We start from the raw sequence: 19,823 nt of genomic DNA, 5'->3' as shown, positions 1-19,823 counted from the left end.
GTAAGGAGAGGAGAAGGAAAGGGCTACATTTCGGAGTGTTTATGAACAGGCTCGGTACTGTACTGTCACCAGGGGGCACGCAATAGAATGCATTTCGCCAAACATTTTGAATAATAATCATTTAACAACAACAACAACAAAAAAAAAGCCCCAGTCCGGTCGGCGCTCGCGGAGCCGGAGGAACCATGCAGCCAAACTTTGGGAAGCCCTTTATTATTTTCCTGACATTGCTCGCCCGCCCTTGAGGAGCCGTAATTGCATTATCTGATTTTTTTTTTTCCCCCCTCTTTTTTTTTTTTTTTTTTCCTCCCCCCCTTCTCCCCCCCCCCCCCCCCCCCTCCTCTCCTCTCCCTTCTCCCCCCCTCCCCGTCCCTCTTCGCCATCGCGAACCGGCGGCGGGCGGGAGGGAGCAGCCGCCGGAGCGACCCCGCGGCAGGAGCCGCCGCCAGCCCCGCTCGGCCGGGCGGCCAGCCCTGTTGTGGAGGGAGCTAAACATGGCGACGGTGCCCGTCTATTGCATCTGTAGGCTGCCCTACGACGTAACCCGCTTCATGATCGAGTGCGATGCCTGCAAGGACTGGTTCCACGGCAGGTAACACAAAGAGATCGGGGCCTCCCCCCCCCTTTCGCCGCGGTCCCGCCGCCTTTCGCCGCCGTTTCCCCGGCGGGGAGCGGCGCTGCCGGAGCCGCCGCCGTGTGCAGTTTTCCAACAGGCCTTTTTGGAGAGGAGGAGGAGGAGGAGCCACTCTGCCCCCGTCTCCCGCTCGCTCGCAACCCGTTGTATTTTTTTTTTGTGTGTGTGTGTATGTGTGTGTGTGTTTTGTTTTGTAAATTTTGCTGGATTCCCCGCACAAAGCTCCCCCCCCCCCCCCCCCCCCCGCCGGGGCTCCGGTGACACCGGGCTGGGGGGGGGCCATTGTGCTTTCCTCGGGCAGGGACGGCGGGAGGGGAGGGCTCCCGCCGGCCGGCTGGGCGCTGGCAGGGCGGCGCGGCGGCGGGCTCCCCGGCCGGCATGTTGCGTGTCCCCTCGGCCGCACACCGCTCCCCTCAGCGGGACGGAGCCCGGGGCGGCGGGCAGGGGAGCCGGGAGGGGGGGCCGCGGCGGCGGAAGACGGGGCTCCGCCGCCCTGTCAGCGGGCTCCGGCGCCTGGCGCGGCGGGCCGGGCCGGCCTCCCGGACGGGGAGACGGGGGGGGCTGGGGGGGGGGGATTCCGGGCACCCCCCCGCCTCGGCCCTCGGCGGCTCCCCGGGGCGGCGGGAGCGGGGAGGAGCGGGGCGGGGGGCAGCCGGGGTGTTTCCCGGCTGACAGCGCTGCCATCGCCGCGCCAGCCCTGCGGCTTAACCCTTGGCGGGCCGGGCGGCGGGGAGCGCGGCGGGGCCCGGCCCGGCGCCCGCCCTGGCGGAGGGGAGGCGGGCGAGGGGAAGCCCCTCCGCGTCGGGAGAGCGCCTGCCCCGAGGCGGGGAGGGCCGGGCGGGGGAGACCCCGCTCGCCCAGAGCCCGCCCCTCAGCCCGGGCAGGGCACCCCCGCCCCACGGGGGAGGCGGCCGCCGGGGACCCCCGCCGCGCCTCACGCCGGGCTACGGGGCGGCCGCCCCCGACCACCCCCCGGCCGGGGCGGGCCGGCCCTGCCGCCGCCCAGGCGCCCGGGGTTGGGCCCTGCCGTAGCGGCGGCAGCCGCCGGGCGGGGGGAAAGCGGCGGGGGAGGGGGGAGGCTGAGCGGGGCGGGCCGGGGCGGAGGACTCCTCATTTCGGCTCGTTTCTCCCCAAACCGCCCTCACGGAGCGCCGGTGCGGCAGACAATGGGAGGGTTGGCCGCGCTGGAGTTACGGCGCAACTTCAGGAGCGCGTATTGTTATTTGCCTCCGCTGTGAGAAAGGGGGAAGTTGGTGGCCGGAGAGCCGAGAATATTAAAATTCACAGAATCACCCGGGAAGTCGCTTCAGCTGCGCCCTGCGGGTGCCGGGGGGCGGCGGCGGGGAAGGGGCCGCGCCCCCAGCGGGGGACCGGGGGTCTCTGAGGGGCCTGGGCGAGTCTCTGAGGGGTTTCTGCGGGGTCTGTGGGGGTCTCTGGGGGCCGTCAGCCGGGGCAGGCCCACAGAGCAGCCCAGCGGTCATGTTGCGCCCGTGGAGGACGCTCAGGTGGCCGTGAGGGACAGTACCGGGGGTCCCGGCGGCGGAGGGGCCGGTGGAAGGGGAGGACAGCCGTGCCGGCAGGCTTCCCTTGTGTCGGTGTCGGGGAGGAGGGTGATGGAGCGTTAACCGGCTTCGCAGCGATTCTCCCATCAGTGATAAAAGTGTAAAAAGTGAAATTATAAATGCGGTAAATCACCTGGATGAGCGCTTTTTCCGACAGGCATTCAGTAAGGTTAAACTGTAACTCTTTAACCAGCTCCAGTAATTGCCGTGTGAGAGCAGGTGGAGGAGGTGAAGGCAGGAGGCACTGCCTGCTGCCCCTGCGCTTCACAGGTGCCCAGCCAGGCCCTGGTCAGCCGCACGTCTTCCCCAAACCTACCCCTGCCCACAAAAAACCCTGTGAAAGAAACTTCACTGGGACGTTAGGGATGATGTTCCGCTACTGAGTTAAAAAGCTGCATAGAAACGTGAAGCAAAAATACTATTTCCAGTGCCGGTGTTGGCGGTGGGGTGCTGTACACGTGTGGTTCTGGACTCGGGGCTTAGTGGCTGCTCGCTGGCCTGTGTCCATTAGGACTTAGGCACAAATGACAAGGTGGGGGATGATTTAGAGGCTGGAAAGAGGCTTCAAGTGTTGGGCACTTGAAACTTGGAAGGCTTAAGAACGCGAAAAAATTAAGATTTTCATGCAAAGTGCCGATAGAGCGGATTCGTGAAAAGCGAAACAGCAGAAGGAATTTAAGCTGCCTGCATATGGTGATGAATTTTGATTAAAACTGGTGAAGAGAGATTAGGTGTATCTGATCAAGAAAATGATGGTTTTGTGGACAGCTTGGGGGCAATATCTCATGCATGCACACAGAAAGGTATTTCATTTTGTGGTATAAAGGGACGGAATTGAATTGTATCTCTGTCGCAGGGGTACCATACCTTTTTTGGTTAGCTCACGGTAGCATCCAGAGGTGGATTTTAAAGTAAAGAAAACTGAGGAGGAGGAGACTTCTCACCGCATCAGAACCTAAGATAATTGTTGTGGAGAAGTATGTTGAGTGATTTAGTAGAAAACAGCTTATGTATGTGCCTGCTTGCTTTTCTATGAGCAAAGAAATATTCCACAAAGAAAAATAAAAATCACGTGTCAGTTGTATAAAGTTGTCCCGTCTCCTAGACACGCAAAGCACTGGTAGTGTTCATGTTCATATAGAAATTGTACTGCAACCAAAAATGAGCAAGTGTGCGAAGCTGCACACCGCTAGGGAGGCTTGCCCAGTTTTTTAATCGTTTAATCATACTTACATCTCTTTCTAACATGACATAGAGTGTGCATTTCAGGAAAGAAAAGTGTCATTTCTGTTTTGGTTTTGTGGAAGCAGATCAGGTGTTTTCGTGCTTCCTTTCTGGCGGTAGTTTCCAAATATTTAAAGAAATGTTTTTTATGGTTTTATTCACGTAGCAGTCAGAGTCTCCCTCGCATCTGAGGTTGGGTAACATCTCTGCGGCGACTTCTGTGGTTTCAATGGTAAATTCATATGATAAAAATATCAAAACGCATGTTAAACTTTTTTAACATTTAATAGGAAGAAAGAGTAAAGAATTTATCATCGTTAGCTCTGTTTCTTTCTTTCTGAAAGCTTTCGGAGGCCCTCTATTACAACTCCCTCTGTTACCCATCATCAGAGACCCTTGGACACTGTTATGAAGTGTGTTGAGCTATGGAGCCACCAGTATGTTCACAGAATGCTGATTGTGACTTCTCGTTAAATTAAGTTTCAGTCATTTGCGTGTTTTCCTGAGCAGCTTGAAACAAGCAGCTTCAAGCTCTGTCTGGAGGGGATGGAGATGATCTTACAGGCAAAAGGAAAATAACCCTGAAGCAGACAGTGGGGTTGTTTGACTCCTCCGTTTGTGAAGGTCGTGCATTCGTTGGGTGGGGGTGTTTGGTCTAACGAAACCTCAAACACCTCAACTGCTTCTAGCCCTTTGCTTTGCTGTAAAAAGCCAACCTTGGTTCTCCGTGCTTTCCTGGCTCCTCCGTTGCTCTGTCATAGTACATCTGTGTTTTGTCCTCACCTCTTGGCTCTCCTGCTGTTGGGGCATCCTGGCGTTGTTCGGTGTGTGACCCAGCAGCGGGGCTGCGGGCAGGAGCAATAGCTGGGGTTGTCGGTGCCCCGCAGCCGTAAAGCCTGTTGGTACAGGAGGTGGCTCTTTGTACTCGGGGCGAGTGAGGAGGAGGAGGAGGAGGATAGAGTTGCATCTTGTGCTGATGTATGAAGAAGATGAGAATCAGGTAGTCATGCTGCTACCTCATCTGGAGGCCTGGCCTGACGAGTGGCTTTGTGCAGGCGGTGCTGCAGGCTGAAGGAGATGCTGTCTGTGCCATGTACTGCGCAGGCTTGCTTTAAATAATGGGGGACAAGGTGGTTCACTGGCTTGGTGGAGCCGTTTGGCCAAAGCACGTTACACCCATGCTGCGTGAAGGGCTCTGCCTTCTCCTCTGCTCCTAGGGGATGGTGTTGGTCATGGTGGTTGAGGTCGTCTGTGGTTTAGGAGCTGCCGCTCTCAGGGACACCCTCTGTTCCTCAGCGCCTTTGCTGCAGCTGAGAGGTTGTGACTGGAAACTGCTGAGAGTTGGAAGAAGTCACATTTAACAACAAGTCTCTAAGTATCTCATCTATATGGGCGTGTTCCAGAACCTAATATTCAAGGCAAGGCAAGTCCTCTTGTACAAGTTTGTTCAACTGGAAATCCATATTGGGTTATTTATTACAGCTGTAGGTGAAGGAAGGTAAATTATTTACTTCCTCTGCAGTGGATATTTTCTTATCAGTTCTCATAACATGCACCTGGTGGTGTAGGATGGGATTATACAATCGCTTACTAAATAAAATAACAAGTATTTTTGTATTTATTTTTCTACCCCATCTATATTTAAAATTTGAAACTGATTGCCCCAGGCATAGCCGGAGCAAGTAACTTAGTAAAATTACAAAAGGTTTAGTTATCTAAAAGTAGTTCATGCAGTTACCGTAGCAGCGGAAAATTATGATGGATGTTAATCAAGGTGCCTCGATGCACAGAGCACACTCCATCCAGGTTAGGAGAAGCACTTGTCTATTATATTGCAAAACTAAACCCCCTGTGTATGGGGTTTATTCTCCTACTGGAGCGTTCATCATTGTCCCTTTTAAAAATAGGTCTAGTTTTGCACGGCAGCGTCTAGTTCCTCTCTTCTACATAGGCTTATCACTGGCTGTGGCCAAATTTGGAAATTTGGGTAGAATTTTAAATGAGGATAATCCTAAAAATACAGTGCTGTTTGCCTTAGTATTATCACAGTGGAGGGAGTGACCGAGGTTAATTCTGTGCACAGAATGATTTCCTTTAGTTCGGACAGGAATGAGGTACGTAAGTTTTTCCAATAACCAAATATTTAAGATTATTTCCAGTTTTCCTGAGGAGTTACTCAACATTACAGCCGCAGTTATACTGTCAGATTGACAAGAGCGGCTATCGTGAATGAGCCATGCTAATGCCTACACCGGAATGCTTTCCTGGATGGATGCTCTGTTCCAACAAAAGTAGGAAACCAAATTGTTTAGAAATTATTTTATAGATATGCTGATTATTCTGGATAAAGTGGCAACATGGAGACTTCAGCGGGAATCGTTTGCCTTAGAAGGAAGACAACACAAACAAACCAAAACACTTAGTTTTTTAAAAAATATGAATTGTTAGTGTGGAATACGAAGAAGTTTTGAACTTCAGGTAAAAACTATTAAAATCCTTCTTGTCTTCAGGTTGAAATTGCTGTCATTTTAATCTTCTTTCAGTAACATAGTGTTATTTATTCTGGAAGTTGAAAACTGTTCAGAGAACTTAAGCTTTTTTAATTTCAGATCCATTTTACACCTTTTTTAAAATTCTTTTTAAATGTCCAGGGCTGCATCGAGGTAGAAACCCGTGGCACACTTGTCCCGAGACTGATGCTGGGTTGCTTTTTTTTTTTTTGCCTTGTACTATGGTGTGAAATGATTAGCTACCTCTGAAACGATCCACATTTTAGCTCCGAAAAGATAAAACGTTATGGATAACAAGCGCAAATCATGTTTAATTAAAAAAGAAGAATTTGAAAAGGGGTACGAACTAACGAACGCTCCTCAGCATCCGTGGCTGGGCTGCGTTTGGTAAGCAGTCCTGCAAACACCCGGGTGCCTGTTAAGTTCAGTAGCAGTGGGACTGCACCCTTAGCGGCTGCTGGCTTTTAATCAGAAAAGCTAAAGCAACGTCCTTTTTCAGGCAACAAAAAATCAGTTCGGCAAGCAACCAGGGGCTTGGTTACCCGGTGCTTTTTCTTATTGCTGAATAGCTCTGTAATGAAGGAAATGCATAAAAATGTCTTGAAAAAAATGATCAAAGCAGCGTAACTATGGAGGGGGAGAAACTGGTGAAGAGCAAAAGTGTTCTAGAATCGCTATAAGGCTTTCTAAACCCCATCGTCTTCAATATTACTTTAATATATTTTCTTCTTCCTGATCGATATATGTTTTAGGATATATCTATGCAGAAAACAAAGGATATTTTTCTAGCCTGGATGACCGTCTCCGGTGTGGCAGCCTGTGACAGTGCAAGCGTGGGCTTCGGCCGTGGGACAGTTTGTAGGACTGCACAAGGACTCCCAGTAAATCCTTGGTGCCACCGCCCGGAGTTTAAAGTCAGCTTGGCTGTGCCCTCCTGAATTTGGGTTACTCTTTTGCACAGCGCTGAGGCCGTGCCGAGGCGTGCTCGGTGCCTGAGCGCTCTGCTGAGCCCGCCAGCCTTTTGTCCGGTGTGAACACAACGTCCTTTCACTGCCAAAAGCAAATGATCTTTTTTGCTCGCAGCTTTATAAGCAAAATTTTATTACACTTCAAAAATACATTCGACTGCGGGGTCACAGCAAATACCCCACTACTGGTGCTATGCTCTTATTACAGTATTATTCTGATGAACAAAACTCCCATCAGCTAATGGCAGTGACTTTCTAGTTGTAATGACTTATTTTCCTGTTCGTTAGAAATTTGAATATCTAAAATATTTCACAGTTCCCGAAAACGTTTTATTAAGTGTGGTTTGTGGCATTGAAAGTATCATTTAAAGGTGCATCGCAGCAGCGCTAGAAGCTTTTTTGTGATAGAGGTGAGCTAACTCCTTGAAATCAACAGGATTTTTTCATAGTAACTGTTTTATGCATCTTATCTGTGGCTGGGAACACCGTAACGTGAGTGTATATTAGAACCTCTTCTACTTGCTGAGCAATAGGAATCCTTTGTAGTAATTCTAGTAAATCTAGTAATTCCTTTCTAGATTTGTATTTGAAAACAGTAAGCCTGTGCACAGTCTATTTTAGGGCATTATGCACAATCTATTTTGGGATGTTACCTAGCTGTTTGTTGCATCTCAATACCTTCCACACAGAATATGTTGGCAATAACAAGGATTTTTAGCAAATTTCACAAAGTCTCTCATGTGAACTCGTTCCTGAGGCGTTTGTCCCCTGCTCCACGTAATGGCTGAGAAACTCAACCCCTTCTGAAGAACGCTCTCTGAGGGACAGTGGTGTCCCCGGGACCGTGCTCGCTGGGACTGTGGTGTGGTGACAGTGACACTCGCTCTGCTGGAGCTGGTTGTTCTCCAGAGCTGGGATCCCAGCCCAGGGTGCATCCAGGGTGCCGAGGGATGGTTTTCTCACCGTCTTGGAGAGCGCAACCCTCTTTGTGTTGAGCTCGCCTGGCCCTTTGGTAGAGCTGGTGGAAGAGGCTGCCAAGGTGTGAAGAATACCCAGCCAGGAGTCCACGGAGGAATTCCCTCTTTGCTTCTTCGCAGGCACATCCCCAAAAAATGATGGGTGCTGGTCCTTGGATGAGGCCGTGGCTTAGTGACGTGCTTACAGACCCGAGCACCGAGTGCTGCACTGCAGTGCTTACGTGCTTAAGGTTGCACAGCTGCCTGGCGTGGGTCTCTAATGGGATGTTTGGCAATTTTTAGTATTTTATCCATTAGTTTTAGCAAGTAGTTGAGCAGAAAGCTAACCAATAGTGTATTTTGACAGGGAAAAAAAAATCAGAATCGTAGAAACAACAATACTTTTAAATTTTGTATTTGCAATTGTTAATCTGATAATCTAGAGACATGTAAGGGCAACTGGAGTTACAGTTGCCTGTATGTTTTTATTGCATTGCTTGTGGATTTCATTGTGTTTTCCTCTATTAGCAACAAATATACTACATTTACTCTCAGGGAGAGCATTTTTCCTTCAAGTTTTCACCTGGCAGACTGAAAGGCTGTAACAAGTGGGGAAAAAAAAAGTGAGGTATTTCTGCTAGGAGTCATTAGTTGTGATTCTTTGTCAAACCTCCTTTTTTTGCTGTTAACGTCTCAGTGGAAGGTGATAGAAATGTGAAAATTGGCAGGAACACTGTTCCTATGTCATCTGTGCCATTCATTGGTCTGGAAAAGCTGGATTTGATATGGCTAAATTATAATGATTTTAAAAAGCCCTGGTTACGACATACCCGTTATTTAAAAAAAATAATCTTCCTGTGCTCCTTTGGCACAGTGACACCATGTCTGCACTCTGTGTGGGCGGCAGAGTGATCTGGGTGACCAGATGATATTTTTGCTTTTCGTGGGAATTGCACACGGAGTACGACGATGATAGTATGCGGTTGTGATTGTTGGTGTGTATAAAAATGCACTCATTAACTGTGAGCCATGTGGATGTGATTTACCCTTTCAGCTCGGACCCACATTGTTGCTGCTGCGGTGCAGAACAGTATCTCATTGTACGTGCCTCGCGCTGGGCACCGCGCAGCCCCCTGCCCTCTGATGCCAGATCCCACAAAGGCTGCAAATGGTTTTCATTATGTTTTTGGATGAACGCAGAATAACGTGGGAGCACACGAAACAGCCAGTGATCATTATTCAGGAATACAATCCCCATAGCCAGCATATAAGCGATATTTAATCCCTTCTATTGAACATCTCACCAAAGTTTCTGGATTGGGGCAGGAGGGGGAAGTGAAGGGGCTTAGACTTCTGTTGCTGTTTGGCCTGTTGAGACAAGGAGAGTGTCTCCTGGATCACCGTGCTATCCATTTGTGATTTTCTTTCTCTCCATTTGAGATCTCTAAATACCCTTAAATACAATTGCAGCAGTTGCTAAGGAATGTAAAATTAGACTGTATCTAATGTACTTTTAATTTTTTTTAGCTAACGTGCAGTTCATTGGCTGGAATTAATTGGGAGCAGGACCACTTGAACATCTAGCTCCTTACAGACTACGAACTCCTATCCAAGAAATATTTCTTGTGGAATTAAAGAATGCTGTTGTGGTGAGGAATCCTGCCGGATACCTGAATGAATACTAATGGAGTGTTTTTTCCATGGTCACTTCAGAAATCAAAGTCTCTGAAGTACCATCAAAAGTAGCAAGACCCAGAGGATGACCAAATAGCCTAAGGCTATTCCTGCTGTGCATAAGCTAGCTAGAAAAGAAGTCTGTAGACGACCTCTCGGCAGCAGTCTGGGCGTGCTCATTCCTGCCCTTTGTGTATGAAACACTAAAGCTTGTACTCTACATTTAGGTGCTGACTAGGGGTTAATCATTCTAAAGACTTGACTAATTTCTGATCTAGAGACAAGGCCTCTTAGTTAAGCTTTACTCTTGAGAGCCATAAAGATGGTAGAGTATGTTAGAGAACATCTGAGAAAGATGACACTGTCCCACATGACATCCTTATCTCTAAATTGGAGAGACATGGATTTGACAGATGAACCATTCGGTGGGTAAGGAGTTGGCTGGAAGGTTGTACTCAGTTGCAGTCAATGGCTCAGTGACAAACTGGAAACCAGTGACGAGTGGTGTTCCTCAGGGGTCAGTACTGGGACCGGTGTTGTTTAACATCTTTGTCGGTGACATGGACAGTGGGATGGAGCGCACCCTCAGCAAGTTTGCCAACGACACCAAGCTGTGTGGCACAGTCGACACGCTGGAGGGAAGGGATGCCATCCAGAGAGACCTGGACAGGCTGGAGAGGTGGGCCCGGGCAAACCTCATGAAGTTCAACCAGGCCAAGCGCAAGGTCCTGCACGCGGGACAGGGCAATCCCAGGCACAAGTCCAGGTTGGGTGGAGAATGGCTTGAGAGCAGCCCTGAGGAGAAGGACTTGGGGGTGTTGGTGGACGAGAAGCTCAACATGAGCCGGCAATGCGCGCTTGCAGCCCAGAAAGCCAACCGCCTCCTGGGCTGCATCCCCAGCAGCGTGGGCAGCAGGGCAAGGGGGGGATTTAGATGAGATCTGAGGAAGAAATTCTTTGCTGTGAGGGTGGTGAGCCCCTGGCCCAGGCTGCCCAGAGAAGCTGTGGCTGTCCCATCCCTGGAGGTGTCCAAGGCCAGGTTGGACGGGCTTGGAGCAACCTGTGCTGGTGGGAGGTGTCCCTGCCCAGGGGAACTAGATGATCTTTAAGGTCCCTTCCAAACCAAACCATTCTATGATTCTACGATCAGTCTATGGGATGCCATTTTCTTACAGCTGAATGCGGGACTTTTGTTCTAAAATGGGTGAGTTTAGCTGCTTGAGGAGATCTTGAAACACTCAGGCTTGTTCTGAGAAGAACCTATGAATTTTAATGTCAAATTTAACGTCAAAAATGGTGCTTGAAAGTATTCTGAACTTTTACGTAGATCATCAACCAACTTTTTTTGATCAGAACAAACACATCAACCAAGTGAAAGCATATGTACTCCTGAGGAAAAGTCAACAAATACACTAGAGAGTCATACCAATGATTTATTTTTTCATTATTGGAAATATCACGTGTATTTCCTATCTCAGTTTGCTTATTTTCAGTTTCCAGGTGTTGTTATTTTGTTAGTTGAGTTGAAGAGCCTTCTTTCTCAGTCAGATTTTTCCATCACCGTTTTGATGTCCTCCTCCTGAGAGAGTCACCTTCTTTAATTGTGAGATTGTTGTTCGTTTGAGTTCTGCTGAGAAGGTAGTGGAACATTTCTTCTACAGTCCAATAAATGTGCTTAATTTTCTAGTTCTGTATAGAGAGTTTATAATGTTTTACCGTATTTCAGTGAATATTTTTTCATGTGTCTTCCACTCAACAACAAATCGTGTTGGGTTTAGTCACGGCCGTGGTGTGACTGTAGCAGAGCTACAGCCCAAGAGCTGTCAGGGGTTGTCGGCTGTGGGAACAGCTCACGAGCAGTTCTGCAGGAGAGGGTGGTCAGGCTGAGCAGCTATCGTGACTCTAAGGCCATACCCCACTGTCTGTGGTTTTCAGGTGTAAAATATTGTGCTTGTTGGGAAACATTATCTACTGTTACTGCTACAGGGCTTCACGTTCTAAACTCAGTCTGGGTGGTTGTGTTTCAGAGAGGGTAAAACTATATGATGAAACTTCAAAATACAGCAGGGCATTAAATATGCTATAGGAGAATAATCCTTCCCCAGCCTTGCAAAAGGCAAGCTGGAATGGTGAAGGTGAAATGTCTCTCAAATACTTGCTTATTTTATGAGAGTCCTGTGTAAACAATCCTCTAGGTTTTCAAAGAATTATGTGAAATAATGTATTTAACTTCTTTAGAGCCTTGGTTATTCATTCAGCAGCGTGTGTCCTGACGTACCGTGCCTTCTGCCCTGACTTTATCTCCCAGTTTACGCTTTATAAACAATATCAGAAATAGGAGTTTTTTCATCCACAGCTGCATCTCACCCTGCAGTATTATTCACAGTCCCCTGCAGTTTTACTCCCACATCTTCAGGTGATCCGAGATCACTAAGGACATCCCTGTATTCATTGAAACGTGACCGTTCCTTCCACGGCACCTGTAGCTTCTTTGCCTATACCGTCTTCGGACCGTCTCTGTGTGTTCTGTAGAATTGCAGAGCATAAAGATGCTCTGGATTTAAAGTTGCTGTGTAAATTCTTATAGTCAGAACTCTGCGTTAAATACTTGACATTTATATTTTTGGACATAGTGGTTAAACACAGAGATTAATACAGAGGACAGAGATGGACTGCAAGGTTTCATTACTGGCTTTGCTCCTCCTTTCCTCACGTGTTTTTGTCAAGTCATTTAACCTCTCTCTGGCTGGGTTTGGTGTAACTCTCATGCATGCACATTAATTAACACATTAATATTTTACATGTGATACGTAGCATAATGAAGAAAATGAATAGCTTATCTGTAGAAGAGGGAGTGAAAGTTGTTCTGGGAGACAGAGGGAGAGGAGGAGCGGGAGGGTCCGGTAGCCGTGCCGTGGTCCGTGTCGGATGGATTTCCCATCCCGAGGGCTGCCTGAGCCCTTCAGCCGCCTCCGCCTCTGAATTTGCTGTTCAGGCGTCCCCTCCGCTCCCTTCCTGCCCGGCGCTGGGCGGCAAATCTGCGCCAGCGACCTTTGCAGCACTGCTGCTGGGTGGGAGCCCAGCAAACTTGCAATTGCTGGAGTCTTCCCCTGTTGTTTGGTGCCTTAAAGACAATTATTTCTTTATGGCAGGACGTGTGTCTTGAACATACTGCGCTCCAGTGCAGCTTGGCAGTGGTGTGGCCTAGCAGATAGGTGACAATCCGCTGTGAATTTTCTGTCAGAATATTTAGCTCTCGTTACGTGTGCTATTTGAATCAACAAATCTGGGGACAAGTTGCGGTTTCTGGGATGCCGCTGTCAGAAATGCGGGCAATGTCATTTGCACACTCTTCTGGAGTTTTTTTGGGTTTCGTTTTGGGTTTCGTTTTTTTCTCAGCAAAAGTTGCCTGATTTTACTTCTGGCGTAACTGGGAGGTTTGGGTTTGTTCAGCTGTGTTTTCCTCCTGCGTGCTCACTGCTCACGGGAACTGAGAAGAAATTTGTGGGCTGGTTCGCAGGTGATGTGCAGTGATTTTATTCTTATTATTTTCCAGCTGAATGCGGTCCATTGTCCTTGTTGGATACCGTGGATATTAATACAAAGTAGATGTTTGTGTTTCAGATTCACTTTTGATGTTTGCAAACTGTATCCTGTGGGGAGTAGGTAAGAAAATCGGTGCCCCCAGGGGGGTTATGGTAGCCCTCCAGACAACCCATGAGTTCAAACGTGCAGCGCGGCTGTGAGGAAACGGTGTAAAGCTCAGTCCTGCGCCAGTGCGTTACTGGCAGAGTGCTCCGGTCCCGCTCACAAACTGGGGCTGCTCTTAACTCTCACCAGCTGCCCACAGCAGCCAAGGACGGCTTGAGTGCTGGGAGATGGCAACTGTGTGTGCCTTGCTGGGGGGGCCCTGGAGTGGTCCTGGGGGGGAGATGCTCTCGCTGCCTGTTCAGGGGCCACCACGGGCACGGCTCGGAGCTGGGCAGGGGGCAGGAGGGGGACTGGGGCAGAGCAAGCAGCCTGAGGAGAGAAACAAAGCTGTCACACTGTGTGTATAGCTCATCTGCAAGGTGACTGCTGGGCTGCTCACTGGCTCTCCAACTACTTAAGTCTCACATATAATTTCTATCACTTTTTATAACACTGCTAGATTTCTCCATTTTTTAAAAAATTCTGAAATTTCTGAAATTTTGGGCAGGATCTGTTGATCTGCTGGAGGGTCGGAAGGCTCTACAGAGGGGTCTGCACAGGCTGGATGGATGGGCCGAGGCCAACGGTGTGAGGTTCAGCAAGGCCAAGTGCCGGGTCCTGCACTTGGGTCACCAGAACCCCATGCAGCGTTACAGGCTTGGGGCAGAGCGTGCTGACCGAAAAGGCCTTGGGGGCGTTGGTCGACAGCGGCTGAATATGAGCCAGCAGTGTGCCCAGGTGGCCAAGAAGGCCAGCAGCATCCTGGCCTGTGTCAGGAACAGTGTGGCCAGTAGGATTAGGGAAGTGATGGTCCCCCTGTGCTGGGCACTGGTGAGGCCCCACCTCGAGGGCTGTGTCCAGTTTTGGGCCCCTCACCACAGGGAAGACGCTGAGGTGCTGGAGCGTGTCCAGAGAAGGGCAACGGAGCTGGTGAGGGGTCTGGAGCACAAGTCCTGTGAGGAGCGGCTGAGGGAGCTGGGGGTGTTCAGCCTGGAGAAAAGGAGGCCGAGGGGAGACCTTCTCGCTCTCTGCAACCCCCTGAAAGGAGGGGGTAGCCAGGGGGGGTCGGTCTCTTCTCCCAAGGAACAGGCAACGGGACAAGAGGAAATGGTCTCACGTTGCGCCAGGGGAGGTTTAGGATGGATATTAGGAAACATTTCTTCACCGAAATGGTTGTCAAGCATTGGAAGAGGCTGCCCAGGGCAGTGGTGGTGTCACCATCCCTGGAGGGATTTAAAAGCCGGGCAGACATGGTGGGAGGGACGTGGGTCAGTGGTGGGTTTGTCAGAGTTAGGTTGATGGTTGGACTTGATGGTCCCTTCCAACCTGGACAATTCTATGATTCTATGAAATTAAGTCATTGCTAAAATTAAATTCAATACTATTTGAAAAGTACTCAAAGGGCTGGTGTAAGCAGTAGTTGGAGCTGTTCCCTTGTGCTTCCAAAATAAAGAACCGTAGGAAATGTTCAATTCAACCTATCAGTTGCAATCAGAGATGTTTTTACCCATTATGTTAAAGAAATGACAAGCCAAGCCTATGCCTTTTCCTGGGAAGCTTCCCTCAGGGAGGGGCTGACACTTTTTTTTGGTCTGGTTGGTTTTTTTGTTTGCCTGGGGCTTTCTTTTTTAGGAGGCAGAGTCCTCATTTTATGCTTTGGTAAAAGGAATTTTTTCGCAGATACTAAGTACTTGCTACAAATGCTATTCAGAATGATTTTTTCTGCATTTTCATGGTGAGAGAGTCGGGGAATGGTGTTAGGAAGAAAAGGAGGATTCGAGGAGGTGTTTCTGAACAGCGCTTAAACTGAGTTTAGCAGCGAGCGGGAGCGTGTTGTGTTTTCCGAGCCCATCTGAGCGCCGACAGTCGGAATCTAAACCCGCTGGCTGCTGCTGCTCCTGCTTTTTCTTCAGTCTTTCTGAATGTTGTTTTTCTGGGTGTTCTCAAAGCTGGGAAGTTCTGCTCGAAGCAAAACCGTTTGCTTGAAATGCAGAGCAGGGCGGGCAGCGCTCAAGGCAGGGGAAATCCATGCCCTGGCCGCTGCCTTCCCACCAAAGCCCGCGGCAAAACCTCTGTGAGAGCCGCAGGCTCCGTCCCATCTCTGGCTCATGCCACACGTCTTCAAGGGGACAGAAATTTCACTGAAAATGTCACAGCCGTGTGCAGAGCGATGGAGTATCGCAGGGGAAAGCCAGCCTGCGTGGATGCGAAGCGTTCGCTCTTTAGGTAAGGTTTTCCCTTCGAGGAGAGCAAGGCTGAACTCTTAAATTTTGTGTTGGTAAGCCACAAGCAGGGAAACAATATTAACACTTCATGTCGTGTTTGTAAAAAGGCGTAAAAACTTTCTGGAGAAAAAGAGAAAATTTATTACTTCCCATATAATAACTTAGGTACCTTTAGAAATAAGTGCCGTCGGTTACAGTTTGCATCTTCCTACTCTTTTTATGTATGAGATCCAATAAATGTACTGTCTTATACATGCAACATAATTTTTAAATTGTAATTTTTAAATTATAATTTTAAAGCATAATGTTAAACATAAATATGTTAATTGTGCTTAGGAATATGTATCAGAATGAAAACAATACTTCATCTAAGGCTTCGCAGAAGCCCAGCTGAGTCTCAGTACCATGCGCCGAGCGCCGTCGTCTGAAAGAGCCAGAGGCTCCAGGTGTATGAACAATCAAAGCCATTCACTGTCTTTTATCGAGACGTTTAATCCACGTCTCAAAATGTAACGTGATTACATTTTTTTACAATTCTTTGGTAAATGGAAATCTGCTTCATAAAGTGTCTGCAGTAAGTGTTTGTCGATTCGCAGACGTCTGAATCAGCCGAAGCAAACAGCAGTTTCCAGCAGCGTAACATTACACCCGTAACAATGGGCAATCTCAGAGCACATTCACTTACTAATGACACCCAATGTTGCTACCTACTTTAGGTTCTGTTACCGCTCCTCTGCCGTTCAAAATAATGTGTTATTAAGGAATATTTAGTGCTTCCCATGTCAGTTTGGACCAAATTAGTTGCAAAAATGTGAAGTTAGCGGCTCCGAACCCATTTGGAGTCGTTTAAAAATAGACTAAAAATTACAGGAGACTGCGACGTGTGTTTCCTGTTGGAAACAAGTGAATGTCTCTATAATTATTCACCAGTAATGGAACCATATGAAAGTTAAGGAAATTAGTTTTCTTAAGTTACTTTGAATGTTGCTGCTTGTATTTGATTTCACACTTACTTTTTAAACTTTGAAACGTTCTGCGCTTTTAAACAACACGAAGCCACATAAAAGATGTGATAAGGAGAGAGAAGAAAAGCGTCCTCTTAAGTGCATCTGGTTTGACTGCCAGCGTAAGACCATTGTGGCCCATGGCTGCAACCTAATAGCCACTTTTCGAAGCTTCTCTTTCACCTTCCGCGCAGACTACAGAAATATTACAAGATTGTATCTGTCCTGGCTGGCCAAGCCAGGCTTTTGCAGCAATGTCAAAAAGGTAGTGAACAAAGAGATTAAAAAAAAAAAAAAAAAAAGACATAGGAGTAAATTGGCACCTGGGGAATGAGGAGTAGGAAGTTTCTATTTTAAGGGTTGCTCAGAGCTTCATTGAGATACTGTTTTGTCTGCCCATTTCGGCTGAATTGAAGTTGGTGGTTTGTTTTGTTTTGTTTTGTTTTGTTTTTTTTTAACTAGGGAAATGTGAAAGGTGTAACTAGGGAAGTGCTGGTGGCAGCCAGTGCTGGGAGCGGTGGCCTTGGCTGCTAGGCAGGTCTGCTGCTGCAGCCCCGGGCCGTGTCTGCCACCCAGGGCAGGGTGCCACGTGTTTCCCAGAAAAGGAGCTGGGAACATGGTTCCATTTAAAACGCTTGGTTAAATTGAATTCTGGTACTTATGGAGTTCATGAGTTCTTCCACATGCTCAGAGGAGGTTTGGGTCTGTCGGGTGTCTTGCCCAGAACATTGAACGCCTCTGTTGCCTGCTGTTTCTTTAGTTCCGCTTAACATTTCAGTTTAGGCAAACTTACCTTACGGAGTATTTGCATGTTGCTCTGGGAGCTTGGCTGAACTTCAGCTTTACACTTTCACAAGCGTGCAGTATTGCCCTGCTTCCGTACGAGCGGCTACGAGACCAGCAATTCCTTCTGGTTTGTGGTTAGAGCGTCGCGTGCTAAATGGTTTTGTAAATCCCACCGCCACGTGTCCCCCTAGGTTAAGGTGAGCGTGAACCTCTCTTCCCTCCCTGGGGAATGGAAATCCCGATGGCTGCAGTCATGGCTGCAGTCAAGCCGTGTTTCTCACATGGGTAAGCTCCACTTCACCTTCGTGCCATGAGAGCAATGCTGTGTGTGCACTGAGTCAGGCTCTGAGAGCTCATCCCGAAATAGAGCTTAAAACAACAGTTTTGTAAAATGCAATGTTAACTTGTAGTGAATTCATTTTCTAGGAATCACTTATCAAATCCCCGAGAGCTTGCACTGCTGCAGTGCCTGATGGACTGCTGGTTTCTGCAAGGCACGATGCCTTTGGATGAGATGCTGTTGTGAAAGCTCTAACCAACAACTTACCGCAGCGCGTGTTGATACGGTGTGTAGGAATGTGCTCTGAGATTGCTGATTAGCAACGATAAACCCCAAACAGTGCAGTACACCGACGGAATACGCTCAGTAGCGGTGCCTCAGTCAACAGAGGTTCTTGCTGAAGTCAAGAGGGAGGAGAGGGGCCCCAGGACCAAGCCCCAGTGACTGATCCATTATCATCAACCCGTTATGTCATGCAGCCTGTGAAAGTGCGATCAGCCAGTGAAGTGTGTACCTTCAGGGTTGAATTACCAGGTGAAGTATATCAGGGACATAAAGGACACGTCTTCATTTTATACCAGCCCAATGATTAGTCTGAATGCCTGATCCTACAGAAAAACCTGTGTGGTTTGTGCCTCTGGACAGTACAAATACTACTGCCAGGTTCTTCTTTCTAAACGTGCAACTTTGGTTTTTTCCCTCTACACGTGTGGTATCTGTTGTACCACATGCTATCTGCTGTATCAGAGGAGAAGATGTACCATCTCTATGATGGCTGTCTTCTGTCTTCAGCAGAAGACGGAACGTCGTGCGGGCAGAAGGATCCCAGATTGTCACCCTGGGTCAGTTTTGTGGAGGTCAGTCAGCTGGAGTTGCAGAGAACCGCATGGGAAAGACGTGCAGAGCGCGGCACGGGTGTACGTGTACACGTGTAAAGCCGATTTACCATCCTGAAATAGGAATAAAACATGATAAAGCTGCAATTAGATCGCTTGATATTTGGTGTTAATCTTTTGAAAAATGCATGTGCAGCGCTCAAAGCTAATGAAGGAAAGAGACATGAGCAGGTTACGCAGCTCAACAACGGAAATAGTCAAGAATGGTTTGGGGGGTTCTGTTAGTAATTTCTCGTTCTTAAATTGCGTTGTCGACGGTTTTAATGTAGTAAGTTCTTCAGAAATGTGACAGTGCAAATCATTCCCTTTCCTCCTTCCCTCCGTGGTCTAGCAGCGGTTCATTGCTGGAGCTTCCCCTGTGAGCAGCGCGGTCGGCTCACAGTGTTTGCCATGCAGAACAGAGCACGAAGGGGTAATGCCACTGTACTGTCACAACTCTCTGTGTTTATAAAGATATATATAGATATATATATATATATATATAAACCAGCCAAATGTGTATTTTTTGTGAGATCTTAGCATAACAATTCCTATGCAAATTGCAATTATGAGTTACCTCAGATTTGAAAAGAAGTTTATAAATGGACATCTCAATTAAAGCAAACCAAACACATGCAGTACTCACAATTGTATTTATGCATATTTTGGTACAAGTGGTTATAGTTGTACAAAGTTAATGATGTTGCCTGGGGCTTTGTTGCTGTTCAGTTCATTTGTAGCGTGTTTATTTGCATTTATCTGTAGTTTAGTCATATACATATATCGCACGTCTCCAGCGTGCTCTTGCGGTACGTGTAGCTTTGTGTGTGACGTGCAGAATGGCCATATGCTTGGGCGGTGGGTGGGTGGTTAGGAGGACTGTGTCAAACTCTTACCTTTCTAAAATAGTAGTTTTCTCTGCATAGAACAGTGCAGGGCGGCTGCTGGAGAGATGCGCATTTGTCCACCTGTGGAAAGAGCAGCTGGCCTGGTGGAGGTGTGTTGCGTGAAAGGGGCAAAGCCGTTTTGGCAGAAGATAAACCCCCTTGCGTTCTAACACTCCTCACCGAGGTGGGAGTCTTGGTGCAGCTGGGTTTAAGTTCTGAGTGATGCCCAATCCAGCACTATCAGTCCGATTGCGTTTAATATGTGTTAAACTATTACGATTTGGATACACTAACAGTGGATTGCGCCTTCAGTCTAGTTGTGCTCCTGAACTAGCACGGCCACTCTCCAGTCTTTGGTCACGTTCAGTGAGAAACCGAAACGACCGGCTACTTAAACAGTGCGGTTTATTTAAACAACAGATATACAGGTTCTTTAGGATTGCCGGTGATAAATACGCTGTCTGCAAAGCACGTGCAAATAAAGATATTGTTAAGTATACAAAACGCGCGACAAAGTTATAAACGATACAGCCTGGTTATAAATGTAG

At 48.2% G+C, this 19,823-nt stretch overlaps 1 protein-coding gene across 6 annotated transcripts in view; it reads left to right on the top strand.

Moving 5' to 3' along the window:
* The first annotated feature begins 359 nt into the window (after window positions 1-359).
* PHF2 (PHD finger protein 2) overlaps window positions 360-19,823 on the top strand; it is a 90,692-nt gene continuing 71,228 nt past the window's right edge. For 4 of the 6 annotated variants that reach the window (XM_054216831.1, XM_054216828.1, XM_054216827.1 and 1 more), the window contains exon 1: window positions 360-592. In XM_054216831.1, the coding sequence (XP_054072806.1) occupies window positions 495-592 (98 nt within the window). In that variant the 5' untranslated portion in view covers window positions 360-494. The remainder of the gene's footprint in view (window positions 593-19,823) is intronic. The other 2 variants (XM_054216829.1, XM_054216826.1) reach the window with 2 other exon arrangements.

The sequence above is a fragment of the Rissa tridactyla genome, chromosome 10, assembly GCF_028500815.1.
Source record: "Rissa tridactyla isolate bRisTri1 chromosome 10, bRisTri1.patW.cur.20221130, whole genome shotgun sequence".
NCBI lineage: Eukaryota > Metazoa > Chordata > Aves > Charadriiformes > Laridae > Rissa > Rissa tridactyla.
The sequence above is the reverse complement of the archived record's forward strand: the minus strand, read 5'-3'. Positions and strand labels throughout refer to the sequence as shown.